Here is a 20,280-nt window from a genome sequence, read left to right as displayed (position 1 = left end):
AAGCAGCTCGTCCAATTAGACAAATAATCAATAATTGACGCCTTCCCCGACACTAATGATCAGCCCTCACCCGTGTTGTGTTAATAATTGAGTTGCACGTGGTTGTTAGTGATTAATGAGCAGCCTCATTGACCTGCCTAATTATCACCTACAACAACAACACATTTGTTTTTTCATTAGCTCTTCATCTCTCTTGGAAGAAAGTATTTTGCTTTTGTTTCCTTCTAAAATATTTAAAAACCTAGATGGTTCAAGAAAGAAAAATCGATTTGTATGATGTAAAAATAATAGAGACGTACTCTAAAAAAAGCGTAAGAATACACAAAAAAACCCGAAAAAACAAAAACACCAAGAAAAAGAACACTAAAGAAAAAAATATAAAAGTTTACTAAAAAAGAAAAAAGCTATTAGAAAGATTAGTGAAGTAGAGTACACACTAAAAAAGAAAACAGAAAGAAAATCTATGCAAAAAAAATTATATAAAACTTAATACACAAATGTGATAAAGAAAACAAAATATACACTAAAACCAAACAATAACACAAACTAAAAAATAGATTACAATTAAAACAAGATTAAAATATACTGAATGAAAAATAATAAAACAACAGTATTTAAAGAATGCTGAAAACGCGAAATACACTTGCGAAAACAAAAACTATCAAAAAGAAAACAAAATACAATAAAACGACAACAAAATGGGCAAAAAATAACCCAAAATACCAACTAGGAACGAAATATTCGACCAAAAAGAATACACTAAAGAATAAACAGAAATGTTTCGTACTTTTAAAAACCATGTACATAAGCATTCCATGACGCAATTGAGTTAAGCATCAATGTGTTGAATGAAACAAATTTGACAAATGACTTTTCAGTCGGTCAAACATTTTTTTTTTTTTTTTTGTCACGCGCGCGTTAATGAAGTCACTTGCCCAATTAAAGCTGCACGTATTCATTCTTTGTCATCTACTAAATAGATTCAAGTGTCACCTGTGAGAACAAGCTGACCCGGACACCCCCACCCGCCCTACACCCACCCTTTAAAGCTACATAATGGACCTTATGCTTTACCCTTGTATTAACCCCCCCCCCCCCCCCAAACCCCACCCCACCCCACCCACTCCTCCTCCCTGCCCACTGGGATAAATGGTGAAACTTGTAGCAATTATGCCCTTTCTTTCACGAGCACGACCCCCACAAAAGTGGACTGGACCCTCACGCCACACACACACACACACGCACACTACGCGCCTGCGCCTCTTTGTCTTTGGTTGAGGGCTGGCATGTGCCCATTACAAACTCCTTCTGTGCCCCCCCCCCTCGTCCTTCCCCCTTTTTTAAACGCCATTGTGGCTGTGAGCTGCTTTTAATGGCGCCACTTTCTCAACGGAAGCAGCCCAAAATGGAGCTGTGCACCCCTCCCGTTTTTTAAAATGTATTTTATTTCATTTATTTTTTTAAACTCACACTTGTACCGGGACAAAGGGTACAACAGCTAATCTTCTAAAAAGGAAAACCAAAAGAAAAACATCAAAAAAGATAAGAACTCTGCTGAAAAAGACCAGCAAGAAATCAACTAAAATGAAAACAAAACAAAATATAAAAAAGAAAATAAATCAGCCCAAAAATTTAAAACAACACAAATATACCAGAAAAAGAAAACAAAAAATCAGCTAAAAAACTACAACAAATACACCCAAAAAAGAAAAGAAATCTAAAAAAAAGAATAAATAGTAAATCAGCTAAAAACTAAAATGACAAATTGTATTTAAAAAAAAAGAAAACAACAAATTTACTAATAAGAAAAACAAACAAAAGAAATTAATTTAAAGTTGAACCGAAAGCAAAATACACACAAAAAAATAGCAGGTCTACTAAAAACCATGGTGGTGTATGATTTATTTTGACTTAAAAAAATATATACATATAAAAGTCAAGTCCAATAACTAAACCATGCGCCATTTTGTTGTATTTTCTTCTTTATTGGAATCATTGTGAAAGTCTCCGCAACCCAAAGCAACAACAAAAACAAGTGTTTCAAAACTTTAAAAAAGCATCACGAGTCCTCTCCCACACCATGACGTCATCAGTCCTATTTTTAATGAGCTCATTAACGAGGTTCTATTTTCTACCAGGCCCGGATGCCCTGGCACGGCGCGCCTCCCTGGTGGTTGTGGGCCGGCGCCGAGGGCCCCTGCAGGCCGCCCAAGTTGACGAAGGCGCTGGGGCAGGCCGAGGCGGAGCCGGGTCCGGCCCCGGCTCCGGGCAGGCCACCGTACGCGCAGCTGGAGTTGCTCTGATACGCCGGGCCCCCGTACACGTAAGCCGGGTAGCTCCCCGCCGCGTAACCGTACGGCGCCGCGGCGCTCGGGTAGCCGGGAGTCGAGCCACCTCCCCCGCCGCCGAGGCACGGCTTCCCGTCGCGGACCAGCACCGGCACGGCCACGCGCCTCAGCGGCGGAAGCGGAGCTTGGTGGTGCTGGCCGGCCGCCTCCAGGGTCCTGTCCTGCCGCTGACGTTTGCATTTGTAGCGACGGTTCTGGAACCAGATCTTGACCTGGTTGGAGGTGAGCCTGAGAGCCGACGCCAGGTGCTCGCGCTCGGGCGCCGACAGGTAGCGCTGCTGCTTGAAGCGACGCTCCAGCTCCAGCACCTGAGCCTGCGAGAAGAGCACCCGGGGCCGGCGACGGCTGCGCGGCTTCGGCTGACTCGTCGGCCGGGCGCCCTCCGAGGAGGAGCCGTCGTCCCGGGACGACGGACCGCCAAGTTCTGCACACAGGCAGAAAAGACGACATTTCATGGAAATACACGATCACGTGTCAAAAATGGAATACAAATACACGTGTCAAAACACACACACACACACAAATCATTTACTAAGTATGCAGTACTACGTGTGTTAAAACCATAAATATACAATCATTAAGTTTAAAAAAATGTACTAAAATGCACAACGTGTAAAAACAACAACAATAATACAATCATGTTTTTAAAAAGGCCGAGTGGTTAGAGCGTCTGCCTCACAGTTCTGAGGACCGGGGTTTAAATCCCGGCCCCGCCTGTGTGGAGTTTGCATGTTCTCCCCGTGCCTGCGTGGGTTTTCTCCGGGCACTCCGGTTTCCTCCCACATCCCAAAAACATGCATGAATTGGAGGCTCTAAATTGCCCGTAGGTGTGCATGTGAGTGTGAATGGTTGTTTGTTTGTATGTGCCCTGCGATTGGCTGGCAACCAGTTCAAGGTGTACCCCGCCTCCTGCCCGATGATAGCTGGGATAGGCTCCCGCACGCCCGCGACCCTTGTGAGGAGAAGCGGCTCAGAAAATGGATGGATGGATGTTTAAACAAATGTACGAAAAACAAAAATACACGATCATGTATTTAAAAAAGAATGCACAGTCATGCGTATAACAATATACAATCGTGTCTAAAATGCAATCTAAAAAGGCTTATTTTGTAAAAACTATGAAAATATGATACAATTCTATAGTGTATTTAAAAATTGAATAATACACAATCGTGTGTAAAAACATTTAAAGAAAATACGAAAAAATAAAGTAAAAAAAATCTATAAATAAACGTGTTAAAATGTAATACAATTGCACAACGTGTATTTAAAAGTAATAAAAATACACAACCGTGTAAAAACAAACTGAACACACATAATCGTGTGTTTGAAAACATTTTTAAAAAATACTAAATGATGTCGTAAAATAGATACTAAAAACATAATCATGTGTTTAAAATATAATAACGATACAAAATGTGGATTAAATACTATAATCGTGTGTAAAAAAATACAATTTAAGATTGCTAAAATGTTTTGAAATACTTTAAAAAACAGCAATGTTTCAGAAAAAGAAAATCAAATATCACAAACTTTATTTACTTTGAGTTGAGTTGTTTTATTTTTAATTCGTGATTCTTTCTTTATATGAGATTAGAGAAAGGACGGGTGTCACTTAACTATTACATTACTCTTACTTTCACTTCATATTACTGTACTGTACTGCGCATTCTTGTTACCTTAAATAAACAAACAGTGACGTGTGCAACACATTTTGCTGCGTATGTACTTGTACTGTATCGTACAAAAACACCAATTTATATGATCTAAAATAAATAATGACTTATAGAAAAATATTCTTACTACTTCTATATTTTTCTTTTTTGTTAAAGAATATATATATATATGTATAGTCTTTTTGTCTTATTGCTATTTTTTTAAAATATTTTTGTTCTTCACAATAAGACGATTCATTTTTAAAATATTTTTCTTATGTTTATTTATTTCTTTGTATTTTCTCTTCTCTCTCTTTTTTTTAAAGTGCTCTTAGGACTCTTGGGCCTAAGAATCACACTTTACTGAACTTGCTTGGAAGACTAACAACAGTATGAAAGACACAATGTAAGTGAATGCTTTGTATGTCTCTGTTCTTGTTTTTTTTTTTTTTTCGAACACAACTAGAAATGCACAAAAACTTCCAAATAATGTGAAATATGAAAAGACGAGGCTTTGTCTATTAACTTAAATGTGTACATACGTATATTGACTTACTTTGACAACTGTATGCCAACATGTCTGCTGTGAGAACTTAGATGACCTTCTCATATCCACTTTCAGAATTAACATAATGCATAATAATAATAATAATAATAATAATAATAATAATGTCTTTGTTGTTATGTTGTCTTTTATTTGAAAGTAGGTACAATGTAACTAATTTGTCAAATATGCTCCTCACAATTGGTTAATTGATACTAGTACATATTTAACTATAAAATCTACAAATGGGCTGGCCCGTGTGTCAAATGTGGCCCATGTCATATGCAACTCTAAATCCCACAATTCATTAACGTGCTTTTTAATTAATTACAAATAATAATTAAACAAATATTGTTAAAATACAAACTTTGACATGCATCATATATCCATCAATTTAGGAGCTGGCCCACATGTCAATATGTGATTCAATGATTTTACGAATGTGACATATTTAACACTTATTTTCAAACCCAATGTACAAATATGATGGCTCATATGTCAAATGTTTCCCATGGGTCAACTGTGGCCCTTGAATCCACAAACGTTCAATTACGTTTTCTATTAAGTATTATTTAAAAATAAGGAATTGTACATATATGAAATACATTTCACTCTATTTCTATGAATGGGCTGGCCCATATGTCAAATGTGGCCCATGTATCAAATGCAGACCTTGAACCCACAATTGCTTTTATTGGTACTGTTAAATTGAAAACCTTTACCTATATGACATATAAATGTGACTACAAATGGACTGGCCCATATGTTTATTAAAATAAATAATTTTACATATACATTTACTATATATTGACGTATTTTTTTTTGTACAAATGGTTTGGCCCATTTGTCAAATGCAGCTCAAGAGCCAAATGCAACACTTGAACCCGCTGTTGTTGTTTTTCTCATAAGATACATAGGTAAAGGTAAGCATTGCACATATATTGCCTACACGTTAAACTTTAACGCACCAATGTGCTGGCTCATGTGTCAAATACAGCACTTAAACCCTCATTTGTTGTTGTTGTTTCAAGTCCAAATGTGTCAAATCTGGCCCTTGTGTCAAATTCCTCTCCCAAACCCTGAACTGTTTTTCATTGGCTATTATTGAATACAATATGTATGTAAGAATTGTTTATATTAGCTGTACGTTTAACTTGTTTTCGTGTGCGAATGTGCTGGCCCATGTGTCAAATGTGGCACCTTTTGACAAGTGCCTCTCTTGAACCATCAGGATGTTTTTGTATTATTAAGATATATAAGTAAAAATTGTATGAAGACCTGTATGTTCAAGTAAGAATTGGACATATATTACCGTTCCGTTTCACTCTTTTTCATGTACGAATGTGCTGGCCCATGTGTCAAATGTGGCCTTTGTGTCAAATGAACCCTCAGTTTTTTTGGTATTAAGATCTGTAAGTGCAAGTAAGGATTACACATATATTACCTTTCCGTCCAACTTTTTGTGCATACGAATGTGCTGGCCCATGTGTCAAAGGCTGCCCGTGTGTCAACCACGACAAATAGAATTAAAACTCACTGCTCTCCGGCTCATCCATGCCATCGGGGGCCTCCCCCTCGGGCCCCTGTGGGCCCCCCCGGTGCGGGTACCCGTCCGGTGTCAGTCCGCTATCCACCGCGCCGTCTTCCTCCTCGTCCTCGTCCTCCTCCAGTGCTCCGAGGAACACCGAGCGCCCGGGGTCCGAGAAGGGCGGCGGCGGGGCCGGAGGCGCCGGGGGGCTGTCCCGGGACAGCATGCAGGAGGGTGGCGGGGGCCTGCGGTAGTGGACCGTGGCGACGGGGGGGTACTGTTGTCCAGCTTTTAGGATGTCTTTGACGGAGAAAGGCGTGGAGGTCTGGAGCATCGTCATCATCGTCATCATCATCATCATCATCAAGCTCCCCAACCCGCTCTCAAGACCCCATGGCGGGCACGGGTGCGAGGGAGTCCACGATCCTGATGAGGTATGAGGACTACCACGAGCTCCCAAAGTGGGAAGGCAGGGAGGAGGTTGGTAAGGGAGGGACCAATCACAAAAAGTCTCATGGACCAAGCTTTTGGGAAAGACAGAAAGAAGGTGGGGGTATGGAGGGTGAGGGGTGGGGGTGTCATGTGATCTGTGTGTGTGTGTGTGATTGTAAATATTTACACTCACACGCTAGTTCTACATTTAAAAAAAAAACAACTTTGTTTTTCTTTTTGGGGTTGCAGCATTGTTCATCTTGTTTGTTCTTTTCTTCTTTTTGTCGTGTTCTTGTTGTTCTATATATTTGTCGGTCTTGTAGTCTGTTTTTGTACGCTGTTCCTGTTCTACTTCTTTTTCTTCCTTGTTCTAAATCTTGTTTTGCTTTTTTGTTGCTTTTTGTTCTACTTCTTGTTCTTGTTGTTCTTCTATTCCATCTTTCTTGTTCTTTTTCTCGTTTTTGTTCACTTGTCGTTCTTTTTCTTTGACGTGCTGTTCGTCTTTTCCTTGTTCTTTTTCTTCCTTTTGTTGCTGTTCGTTTTTTTTCTTATTCTTAACCTTGTTCATGTTATACTTGCTGTTCTTTTTCATTCTTCTTTTTGTTGGTTTTGTTCTACTGTACTTTTTTTTGTTCATGTTATTTTTACTTTTATCCTTGCTCTTATTCATTTTGTTGTTCTTTTTGTTGTTTTGTTTTAGTTCTGGTTTGTGTTGTTCTAGTTATCGTTCGCATTCTTTTGTATAGTTTCTTGTTGATATTCTTTGTTGTTTTTGTTCTAGTTGTTGTATTTCTTGTTGTTCTTCTTTTTGTTGTCTTTGTTTTAGGTGTTGCTCTCCTGTTGTGCTTCTTTTTTCTTCTTGTTCTTCTTTTGTGCTTTTTCTAACATGATCATTTGTTGTTTGGCACCCTGCATCTCTGTTTACAGGAAGCCTCTTTATAAGCGGATAAAAGTCAGTGCTTCAAATGTTTACATACAGGATTTAAAAGTTGGCTTGTAAAGTCTTCGTCCATTTAAATTGTTTGTGTGTATCAAAGTCAAGTACAATACCACGTTCAGACTTTTTTCACACAAAATGTAGGGCAGTATTCTTGTTTATCAGTACATAATATACATATACAGGTTTATGGAACAATGCCATTAACAATTTGTCTTGTACAGTAAAAAGTGAAAATGCTGCACAGCTTCATCCTGCTTGTGAGTGTGCTGCCTCTTCTTTATCTCACTGTTGTATTAATAACCACACGGATGATAAGCACACATACGTACACACATGCGCACACACACACATACTCCAGGGAACAATTAAAATACCTCCAGGAAAAAAAATGGAGTGACTTTTTATAGTTGGCCTTGATCGTAAGCTTTTCTTTCTTTATCTTTTATTTTTCCCCTCCTAGAGCCAAGGGACCACACAACCAATGCAGACCACCCAGAGCCCCTAAAACAACCACCTGCCCCTTCCGTCCCAATAAGAGTGCAGCAGGTGTGTGATGTACAACATAAAGTAATAGAAAAGTCAAATTTGAATGATTTCTTATGGGAGCAATGTGAACTTGTACTGAGTCTAACTCTTTATTGTAAATAATTTAAAAATGGAATTCTGCTCAATTGTCAAATGTTTTAATTAGTTGGATTGTAATTATTTCTTTGGTTAGGTTCCAGTTGGTTCTTGGTCTTGGTTGTCGTTGTTTTTTTACTTGGACTTAATTGTTTCTTTGCTTGGGTCCTAATTTTTTCTTAAGGTGGGTTGTAAATTGTTCTTTGGTAGGGTTTTAGTTGGGTCTTTGGGGTTTGCATTGGTTGGGATCTAGCGCGTTCTTTAGAAGTTCTTTTTGTTCTTTTGTGGGATTCTATTTGGTTCTTCAATTGGTTTCCGCTCATTGTTTCTTCAATTGGGTTATACATTATTCATTGGTTGGGTTCTAGTGGGTTCTTTGGTTGAGTTCTAAAAACCCCTATTCCAATGACGTTGGGACATTGTGTAATATGTAAATAAAAACAGAATACAATGATTTGCAAATCTGTTTCATCCTATATTAATTTGAATACACTACAAAGACAAGATATTTAATGTTCAAGCGAATAGTTTATTTATTTTTTTCAAATATTCACTCATTTTAAATTTGATGCCTGCAACATATTCAATAAAGCTGAGACCGGGGCATATTTACCACTGTTTTACAACACCTTTCTTTTTTAACAACATTCAATAAGCGTTTGGGAACTGAGAACACCAATTGTTTTGTAGGTGGAATTCGTTCCTATTCTTGCTTGATGTACAACTTCAGTTGCTTAACAGTTTGGGGTCTTCGTTGTCGTATTTTGCCCTACATAATGTGCCACACATTTTTAATGGGAGACACGTCTTGACTGCTGGCAGGCCAGTCTAGTACTCGCACTCTTTTACTACCAAGCCATGCTGTTGTAGCACATGCAGAATGTGGCTTGGCATTGTCTTGCTGAAATAAGCAGGGATGTCCCTGAAAAAGACGTTGCTTGGATGGCAGCATATGTTGCTCCAAAACCTGTATGTAACTTTCAGCATTAATGGTTCCTTCCCAGATGTGCAAGTTAGCCATGCCATGGGGACTAACACACCCCCATACCATCACAGATGTTGGCTTTTTTAACTTTGCACTGATAACAATGTGTCTGTGGTCCGGAGGACACGACATCCATGATTTCCCAAAACAATTTGAAATGCGGACTTGTCAGACCACAGCACACTTTTCAACTTTGCGTTAGTCCACCTCAGATGAGCTCGGAACCAGAAAAGCCGGTGGTGTTTCCAGGTTTTGTTGATATACAGTATGGCTTTCGCTTTGCATGGTAGAGTTTGAACTTCACAAACTGCTGAACCCATGCTCGCTTGTGAACTAAGCCTTTCGGAGATGCTCCTTTTACACCCAATCATGACACTCAATTAACCTGTTCACCTGTGAAATGTTCCGAACAGGTGTCTTTTGAGCATTCCCAGTCTTTTGTTGCCCCTGTCCCAGATTTTTTAGAATGTGGTCTAGTTAGCAAATTTAAAATGAGAATATTTGCAAAAAAAAAACACATTCATCAGTTTGAACATTAACTATCTTGTCTTTGTAGTGTATTTAATTCATCCATCCATTTTCAACACTGCTTATCCTGTTGAGGGTCGCGGGGGGGCTGGAGTCTATCCCAGGTGACTTCGGGCGAAAGGCGGACTACACCCTCAACTGGTCGCCAGTCAGTCGCAGGGCACAGTATTAAATTCAATATAGGTTGAAATTGATTAGCAAATCATTGTACAACCATCCATTTTCACCACCGCTTATCCTCACTAGAGGCCGGCCTCCCTGTGTGGAGTTGAACCCAGGATCTCAGAACTGTGAGGCGGCTGTGCAAACCAGTCGGCCAGCATTGTATTCTGTTTTTATTTATAGTATATGTTCCACAATGTCCCAACATCACTGTAATCTTATTTTGTGCATTATATTTAGTCCGTTTATATCGTGAATACTAATTGTGTGTGTGTGTGTGTGTGTGTGTGCGTGTGTGTGTGCGCGCATGTGTCAGTGTAGCCAACAATAGGAAAGGTGACACCGCTTGACTGCTGTCATTCTCAGAGGCGCCAGGCGTCTTCTTTTTTCTTTTCCCGTTTTTTTCCCCCACCTTTGTGGTCATATCATCTCAGCCGTCTGCAGTAGCAGAGACAAAAAAAAAAATGAAAAACTCCTTAAAGCACGTCGAAATGATCCATACAAATAGCACAAAAATATCAAAATGTATCATTAACAAAACAATCGTATATTATCATATCTATATATACAGTATTATAACAGTCTTTACATTTTTTGGGGTAATATTTATTAATTGTATCCATCAATGCATTCATTTTCTGTTCCACTTATCCTTACGAGGGTCGCGGGCGTGCTGGAGCCTATCCCAGCTGTCTCTGGACGAGGGGCAGGGTACCGCCTGAATTGGTGCATGCAAACTCCACACATATAAAATATAAAATGAGGCTCAAAATGGTGAACAACAGAGATGTCCTCCTAGCTCTCAGACACTGTGGACGTCTCCGCTGAATGGCCGGAAAACATGCCCTGTTAAACTTTCATTTGTCACTCATATATGTACATGAATTCAATATGTCTAGCATATGCTTTAACATCTCTCTATGTTTGAACAATGAAAATATAAAATGATAACCTCTGGTGGCTAGAATATATCCCAACGGGTTGTTGCGGGGCTTTTTTTCACGCCGTGACAAGAAGCACTGCTAGCCACCCGCTAGCTCGCAGGCTGACAGGCTCCGCAGCAAAAATGTCACCGCCTCGCTTGGTGTTGTGGTGTGTGGGTCTAAATAACAGATATACTTCAGGGAAAGTCAACCGTTTATTCAACACAGTGGCACACGTTATTCAGCCTTTGGCTCACACTGACAGACATTGGAGCACATATTTGTTGCTAGTTAGAAACCCACAATGCTTTGCGTTTCAACATATTATGGAAGCCTGAATAACAAAAAATACTTAACAGTTGGGAATTGAAATGACGACACCGAGCTGTTCTGTATAATGTTGGCATCTAAAGAAGATGCATTTTTCGGGGTGTAAGCTTAGTTAGTTAGATAACTGCGTGCTGTCGTGGTAGAAATGGGCCAAGTTATTATAATTAGGTAAGTAGCAATTGGGCCGGATGGCCACTGATGATATGAAGTTGCTCATTACTTACAGTATATAGTGAGAGAGGGAAAGTGTCCAAGTGCATACCTGGGCTTTTGTTTTATCTCCATAATTCAGAACAACATTGTTCTCAGTCTTTGCAAGTTTTCAGCAATTATCTTTAAACATACAGTATGTGCTTATCTTTCATAAAATTAAGTACAGTAATTAAATATTTTTTTAGTAACTGTTTTATTTTTCAGGAATTAAAATATTTCATGTATAAAATGTTGCCCTGCGATTGGCTGGCAACCAGTTCAGGGTGTACCCCGCCTCCTGCCCGATGACAGCTGGGATAGGCTCCAGCACACCCGCGACCCGAGTGAGGAGAAGCGGCTCAGAAAATGGATGGATAGATATATAAAATGTAAAGACACTTGAATTGGAAAATTGATTTTTACTGCATGCTACACATTCCACAAACCGTATTTTTCATTTTCCTTTCTATTTATTATTATTATTATTATTATTTTATTTTTTTTTTTTAATATAGTGTTCAAAATGTATTTGGGGCTCCTCGTTGACCCCCATAGGACACACTGGGCATTGGTGGCGTTTAGTTGCAGGAAGGTTCCTGGTTTCCTGGACTCCACACGACACATAAGTATAAAAACTTTTATTTTGAAATGGTTATGGCTGAATGTTCAAGAAAATTTTGCCTTAATCTGGAAAAAAAATCTGATTTTTGCTCGTGTAAAACTGAATTTTATTTTGAAAAGGCGCAATATTTTTTCACATTTTTAAAATTCATCTTTTATTGTTGAAAATACTATTATTAACAAATACTATTTTATATAAAAAAATCTACTTCTCGTTTGAAAAGGAGGAATTATTGTTAATATGAGAGAAATATGTCTATTTTGAGTTACACATTTTGGACAGGGATTAAAATAATTTTTCCATATATTAAAACAAAAACTCGGCTTTTGTCAAAAAGTAATTTCCATTGAATTCCATTAGAGCGGGTACCTAATCAAGTGTCCTACTTGCATTAATTTTATGAAAACATTTTGTTTATTTAGTGATGAATTACACTTTATTTGTAATATTATTATATATCAATATGAAAAAAAATATTATTTTTATTATATTTTATTGTGCTTTTTAAAAAGTTTTTTTTAACTGAATATGGAAAATATTATGTAGTACATTTGTCATTTGTATATAAAATCTTCTCATGCATTACATATTACTCCTTTCGAGACTAATGTGTGCGTGTGACGAGGCGCTGAAGGTCTTGTGACTGTGAATAAGAAGCTTGTAATTGAACTTGTAATTAGCTGTCATGATTTAGTAGTAACAAGGAGGGTGCCATCCAGGTGATACCGTGATACCAGGATAACATGATACGGGGATACTTGAAAACAGGAGTGTTGAAACATGAGCTTTATTCTTCGGCCGCCATGTTGCAAGTATAATCTTCTTCACATGTTCAGGGATGATGACACAGCAAGAACGCTATTGATTTTAATTGTTTAGCTATGCTGTTTCCATGGTATGTTTGCTTTCGTTTAGCTTAGCTTAGTTGAATTGAGCTTACTTTATTAAATGTGTATGATTAAATTAGCAAAGCTTAGCTGGTATAGTCTCATTTACTTTGGCTGAGTTGAGCCTAGCTTGTTTTATCTGACTTTAGCATATCTCACCTTACCTACTTTTTTGCCTTATCTTAAGTATCCTTTGAGTCACTTAGCTCAGTTTAGCTTTGTTAATCCTGGCTTCATATCTTAGAAAAACATTTTAACGAGATTAGTTTATTTTAGCCAGTTGAGCATAGTCCAATTCTGTTATGTTTAGTGTAGCCTGGCTTTGTGTAGCTCAGCTTTTGCTTATCTTTACTAGTTTAGTTGACACGTGTGGACATACGCACGCGCACACGCACGCACGCACGCACCTTTGACGTGTGTGTGTGTGTGTTATCATTACCTGCTAATCCAGGACAGGTCAACGAGGTCCCAGGCAAATGTCGGTAAACACAACACACGCGCTCACACACACGCACACATCCATAAACACGCACACACTATCAAGATGCATTCTGGGAGAGTAACAGGTCGCCACATGTTTTTGAGCATGTGAACATACACAAAGAAACACACATCTCAGCAATGTAGAGGCACCCACGTCATGCACAGGCCTGTCCTGACCGTGTGTGTTTTGTGTGTGTGTGTGTGTGTGTGTGTGTGAGAGACATGAAGCCAAGCAATGGCCGCACCAATACTTGTACCTTTCTATACAAAATTAGCATTGCAGACATTGTGCAGTATATTAGTATCATACATTAGCATGAGCTTCAGCATAGTTTTAGCTTCTTACGTTAGCATCCACATTTGCGTCGTACATTAAAATCACATATTGTACATAAACACCATAATTAGCTTCTTACGTTAGCATCCACGTTAGCTTTGTACATTAGCATAATAAGCTTCTTATGTTAGCTTTCTACATTAACATATTTTTTTTATTTATAATTAATTATTTTCCCTCCAGTTTTATGAGTTCTAAAATGTGTTTTATTTAGGTTATTTGAATTATCTTTTTCTATGCTTTTCTCAGTTCTATGATGTATTTATTTCATTGCATGTATTCTCATCAGTTGGGAAATTACTGTATGCAATGTATTTAATCTGCTGTTCAAGATCTCAGTCATCATAATGGTAATACTAATAACAGGTGGTGTGTGTGTGTGTGTGTGTGTGTGCATAAAGTAGGCATTAAAGCAGACTTGGTTGACTTTGTACGTTGGGCGAGTGATTTGCGCTGCTGCCTTCGACCTTGTGCCGCCTTTCCATGACCTTGAGTCCTGGCGGTCTTCATCCGCTCGGCAGCTGCATGCGTGTTTACTGCCAGACATTATGGCTGGGAATCCCTCCAAACATTCCACACTGAAGAAGATGGAAAAAAGGTTTTTCTGCTTCCAAAAATTTAGACAGGGGACTTTTAAAAATGTTATTTATATGAGCGTATAAAGTTAACATCATGAATTGACATCGTTATATGTTGTAACATTGTATATAACCATCTTGTTTTAGTGTTAGCCTCAAACACTAACTTCCTGCATTAGCATTGTACATTAGCTTTGCATGTTAGCATCATACAACAGCATCGTACGTTGGTGTTGGTGTTTACTGCCCGGGATTTTGGCCGGGAATCCCTCCAAACATTCCTGAAAAACAGTCCTTCTGTGTCCAAAAATGCAGACGTGGGACTTTTGTATTTTATTTATGTGAGTGTATAATGATAACAAATGGTCTCCATAGGCAGTCTCCATTCTGCTGTTTACTTCCTTGACGACAAGCTGCTGATTTAGGAATAGGAAAAGTCAGCCATCCATTCTCGAGTGGGCGTCATTCATCATAAACAACACGGAGCGTATACATACTGTAGTGTGCCATGCAAGTACATTTCCTGTCAAAGGAGCTGCTGCTGACAATAGTTTTCACAAATAACACGTGGCCTGTGCATATGTACAAATTTCTGAATGTACGGAGTTCCTTTTCGGTCTTTCCTTTTTCTCACTCCAAACAGCTGGGAGTTCTGACATGTATTTTATTTTATTATCATTTTTTTGTTTATATTATTTTATCTGTTGTAGGATGTACAAATGTTTCTTAAATTATTTTATTGTATTTTTAATTTCATATCAGTCTGGGAATGTACTTGTATTTTATTAGTATTTTCTTTTCATTTTCAGCTGTTAGGGGAGGTATTTTATTCATTTATTTTAGCATCAGTTCTGGAATCTTTTTTTTTCTTAATTTGATCAGTTCTGAAATCCATTGTAATGTTTATTTTATTTTGTCAGTTTTATTTATTTTCCTCATTTTTATTTTTATCAATTCAGCAATGCAGTTATTTTATTTTACATTATTTAGTTTTATTTTCTCTCTCTATGTTTGATCAGTTCTGGGATTTATTTTATGAGTTTCTTTATTTTATTTCATTCATTCTGTTTATTTCTTTTTTATTATGATTGATTAGTTCTTTTTATCTCATTATTTTTTTCCCCCCATTCTATCTTTCTGTTCTGTGGTGTATTTGATTTTTATGATATGAATAATTTCCCCCTTTTTCAGCTATATGTATTTTATTTTTTTATTTATTTTTTTCAGTTTAATCATTTGTGGAGTCTATTTATTTCATTTTAGATACCTGTATTTATTTTTCGAATTTTTGAAATCAGTTCACGAATGTGATTCTTTTATTTTTCAGGATTTTATGTTATCTTTCACTCTCTCTCTCTCTCTCTCTCTCTCTCTCTCTCTCTCTCTCTCTCTCTCTCTCTCTCTCTCTCTCTCTTTCTCTCTCACTGACTTTTGTCAGTTGTGGGATATATTTCATTTACAATTAAATTGAAATAATCTTTATCGCAGTTGCGAATTATTCTTCCGGCTAACAAAAAGATAAAAGTTGAGCATTTGGATGTAGACAAAGGCAGTGATGCTGGAGATTGTAGCACTTGTGTCAAAGTGCAAACACACTCTGACAGACTAAAACCTCAGGCACAGACACACACAGAGACACACACACCGTCTCCAACTTTGACCTCAAGCATGTAACCCCTCATCCCCACCCCACAGATACACACACACACACACACACACACACGCACTCAGCTCACCTCCCTTCTAGTAGCCTTGGGTGGTGTATGTTGATGTGTACACACGGCAACACGGATCACTTTCTGCCACAGATCATCCACACACACACGCTCGTGTAAATCAGTGTGTTGACATGTTGTTGTGTGCTGACTGGTGACGGGAGGAAGCTCAGCAGGCTGACAAAGTGCAGACCTCCTCCCCAACCAGTGCTGCCTCGCCTCCAACAGGACACTTCATTTAAGAAAATGTCCTCTTTGGTTGGTACCCTTAACTCCACGGTGGCAAAAGTGGTCCCCCTCGCAACTTTAGAAATGTATTCTTAGCGATACCATGACGGAATGGTACCAAAACTTCCAACTTAAAAACTGCCCTTGCTCCACTGTTATACGTTGACAGATGGATGCCAAAAAAGTTTCTCTCTCACAAATGCTGAAAATGTCTTCTTAGCAGCACTCTTTGGTACCCCGAAAAGCAATTCCTCTTGCAACTGTTTGTGAGAGGGACCAAATTTTTGCACCCTCCTTTTTGTGTATCAAAATGTGCCAGTAATTAAATAATTTTCGGACCATTCAAGTCACTGGTGTCAAACTGGTGGCCCGGCGGACAGATCCGGCCCGCCATATCAATTTATGCGGTCCGCCAAAGCATATCATAAAGCGATATTTCCAAAGTTTATTATTGGTGATCTCTGGAGTTATTTTTTTTTTTTGCCTTTTAAACCTCAAATTGTACGTTTTCACAATCAAATTTATGGAGTATATATTGAAATTTAAATGTACTTCAACAAACATTTATAGATGTGATTTGGAACAGAATGGCACAAAAAAAGTTTTGCTCAGGCTTCAGCTGAGAACAGCGACCTCTGTAGACACATACCAGGATATTACAGCGGAACCTCGATTTAACGGATCCGGAACCAACGGTCTTCGGATTTAACAGGTAGAATGGTAATGGTCCGGTTGGGAACTCAAAACCCCACTTTGCAGCGGACAAAGTGTGTTGATTCCGAGAATCGTTGCCGTTGTTTACTTGCGGCGCTCGTCATGGCGCACCTTTAAAATGCGCTTCACTGACTTTGGTACAGTATACAGTTGTATTTCATCAAGCCCTTCACTATAGCATCCAATGGTAACGGAAGTGATGCAAGGCAGCACACTAACCTCACGACTCATGAAAACGACCCCGACTCACCACCGTCGGACAACAACTTTCTCCCACCTAGCTGCACGCCATATTCACCCCTCTACCCCGATCAAGGCACTTTCATGGCAGTATTAAACCATCACAACAATGTTTAAAGATATGTTTAGGTCAACTTCATAACTTTTCAATTTTTTTATTTACAGTAATTTTGTTCTGGACTGTGTGTTTTTAGGCCACAAAAAAAAACTGCTTCAAATTAACGGACAAACTGCTTTAATGGACTACCCCTCCCACTATTCCTCCGTTAAATCGAGGTTCCACTGTACTGTGAATTTCTGGAGTTAATTAGTATATTCAATCCAAAGCCATGTCTAAATGATGTTTAGCATTTAGTTTAATGTTCAACGTCGTTAAAATGAGGGGAGGAGGTTCGTTAAGCCTTGTCCAACAGCAAAAAAAAAAGTGCTTTGCCGCCATGATGAGGCATGTATAGGCCATTACAAACCTTTTTGGGTGGGTGTCAATTAGATTTTTTTTTAGACTAATACATTTTCTTTTTGTATTTCACGTCATGTGATGACCTCTCTTTTTTTCAAGGTGGCAAAGGAAATGACATGACAATGATAGAACCATGATTTTTTTTTTTTTTTTTTTTTTTTTTTTTTGAGGAGCTCAGAACTTGGCTCTGTAGCCAAGACGTTAATGGGGGCTTAAATGCTTTTTTTTTTTAAAGATGTAAACACTCTTGAGCTGTCACTCTTCTTCTTTTTCTTTGTCCTTTTGCTCTCCACAAACACACACAAAAAAAGACGTTGTGCAGGTTCAATTTCAAAGACCAAGATGATGGAGTCCATTTGGCCTCAAGAATCACAAAAGCAAAGAAAAAATATTTCTACTCTTTTATTCCATTTCTGATGTTTACTTTATTACTGCATTGACTTTATTAACGGTGAGCATTTCCATTATCTAAAGTTGTGAGAGGGATGACTTTTTTCATCATTTTTGTAGGATATGGATAAGAGGACATTTTCTTAAGGTGCAAGGGGGGTACCGGATAGCGGGTGCCAAAAAATGGTCACCCTCACAACTTTACAAAATGGTTTCTAAGTGGTACACTTTGCCAAAAAGTGGTCCCTCTACCACAGGGGGACATTGTGATTGTCTATTAATTTTGTAGAAGTGATTTTTTTTTTTTAGAGGCGGCACGGTAGATGACTGGTTAGGACGTCTGCCTCACAGTTCTGAAGACTGGGGTTCAATCCCCGGCCCAGCCTGCGTGGGTTTTCTCCGGGCACTCCGGTTTCCTCCCACATCCACAAAACATGCATGGTAGGTTAATTGACAACTCTAAATTGCCCATAGTTGTGAATGTGAGTGTGGATGGTTGTTTGTTTATATGTGCCCTGCGATTGGCTGGCAACCAGTTCAGGGTGTACCCCGCCTCCTGCCCGATGATAGCTGAGATAGGCTCCAGCATGCCCGTGACCCTAGAAAATGGATGGAAAGATGGATGGATTTTTTTCGAAATGGAAACAGAAAGTTATAGGAAGAAAGTGTTGCATATTGATATTTCTGTTTTCCACCACGTTAGATCATTGTTGATAATTAATGTGAGAAATCCCTTAACATGATCAGCGTCTTCAAGTAGATTAATATCATTGATTAATAATAACATATAATTAAAGTTACTTTGACCAAAGGTGTTGTTTCAGAAGCGTGTATTAAACTGGCAGCTCTTTGCATTAATTAGTACCCACGAAGGAACTCTCTGTTTCAAAAAGGTTGGTGACCCCTGCTCTAACAAATTCCAGAAATGTCCTTAAGACTACACCCTGAGGGAAGGGGTCAAAAAGTAGTTTTAAATATACTTCTAATTGAAATTTAAAAAAAGTATCTTTATTCCACAATCTAAACCAATGATCCATAATGACAGCCAGGCCGAACAATTAATTGCCCTTCCAATAGATGGCAGAAGATACAACATGTATAAAACTTCAACATAGTTCCTCGGCACCAAGATGCCAACAGATGGCGTCCAAGCAATCCTGTTTTTACTTTGGGCCGAACACAAAAAACACAAATAGGTGAGTTTTTCAGTAAATATCGGAGAATAGATTTTACAGTAAAAACCAGATGACATTCGAATCCATGTATCCACTTTTTATGAGAATTTTGTGCCGTGAGATTTTGTTTTATAATATAAAATATGTGCCTTGGCTCCCCTCCGATTGGTTAGCGACCAGTTCAGGGTGTACCCAGCCTCTCGCTGAAAAATAGCTGGGATAGGCTCTGGCACGCCCGCGACCATGGTGAGGATAAGCGGTATGGAAAATGAATAAATGTTAGGTTATCAAAAAGGACTACTTATGGCTAGTTCCTATCAATAATATTTGAATCATAGGAAAGAATGTGAATACGACCAAGGATGTATGGTGGTTTTGGATGTACATATCATCTGACCTGTTAGTCTTGTTTGTTTTGACTTTGCATGTTTAGGTTAACCGCCCTCAAACAGACTTCAGGGGGACAATGAGTCTTAATGGGTGTCCTCACATGGACAAGGTGTGTGTGTGTGTTTGTGTGTGTGTACTTCTAGCTACTTAGGATAGCAGCAGCAGGCTGGAAGTGGAGGCCATTCGTCAAACACTTGAGCGCGTCTGACATGCCAGGAAACGCACCTGAATGTTTATTTTGACACACGGTAATTTACACCTTCCTTCATTTGTTTCACCATCGCATCAGAATTATAAACACCTCAACAGCGATTTCAATAAGAAGACAGCGTGATGACATTCCATACCATTTATTAACATGTTTGCTGTAGTTATTGTAATGTGGTGTTTTGACAAAAGGGACACTTTTCCAAGAGGAAGTACTTATGTTCTGCGTAAAGATAAATATTGTATGTATTTCCATTATTTCTGTGGGAGTTGAAAAACTTTTCAAAGCTTTATTTTTGGTATCGGGAGAAATGAAGTAAATCAATGAAGGGTTAAAAAAAAAAGCAAAAGGAAAAACTCGCTTTGAATTGGCTTTTTATATAAACGAAGGGGGGGGGGGGGGAGTCGGTTAAAATCATAAATCAGATGTTTGTGAAAAAACTGGGATTTTATTTTAAGGCCATATCGGCCTTACTGTGAGTTGCTTTTTAACTACCTCAAAGGGTCAGAATACTAGCAAAAGCTCTCGGTGTGATGTAGAACAGTTTTACAAACACAATAATAAACATTCAGTATTGTTACCTTAATACCTCTCTGACAGTGTCACTCAAACTATATGTAACACACACACACATATATAAATATAAATATATAAATAATGAGTAA

At 38.5% G+C, this 20,280-nt stretch overlaps 1 protein-coding gene across 1 annotated transcript; it reads right to left on the bottom strand.

Annotated features, from left to right (window-relative positions):
* Window positions 1-1,885: 1,885 nt before the first annotated feature.
* LOC133404070 (homeobox protein Nkx-2.3-like) lies at window positions 1,886-9,498 on the bottom strand. The gene is made up of 2 exons (XM_061679666.1): window positions 6,085-9,498; window positions 1,886-2,772 (listed from the first exon to the last, which is right to left on the bottom strand). Exons 1-2 carry the CDS (start codon window positions 6,437-6,439, stop codon window positions 2,132-2,134), a joined length of 996 nt encoding a protein of 331 aa, XP_061535650.1. The 5' UTR covers window positions 6,440-9,498; the 3' UTR covers window positions 1,886-2,131.
* Between the last annotated feature and the right edge of the window lie 10,782 nt (window positions 9,499-20,280).

This window comes from Phycodurus eques, chromosome 6 (genome assembly GCF_024500275.1).
Source record: "Phycodurus eques isolate BA_2022a chromosome 6, UOR_Pequ_1.1, whole genome shotgun sequence".
Lineage (NCBI taxonomy): Eukaryota > Metazoa > Chordata > Actinopteri > Syngnathiformes > Syngnathidae > Phycodurus > Phycodurus eques.
The sequence above is the reverse complement of the archived record's forward strand: the minus strand, read 5'-3'. Positions and strand labels throughout refer to the sequence as shown.

Bases quoted from the DNA above. Each gene is read 5' to 3' on its own strand.
- LOC133404070 (XM_061679666.1), bottom strand. From the start codon at position 6,439: ATGATGATGATGATGATGACGATGATGACGATGCTCCAGACCTCCACG. The intron at 2,773-6,084 runs GTGAGTTTTAAT...GCCTGTGTGCAG, and splicing joins CATGGATGAGCCGGAGAGCA to AACTTGGCGGTCCGTCGTCC.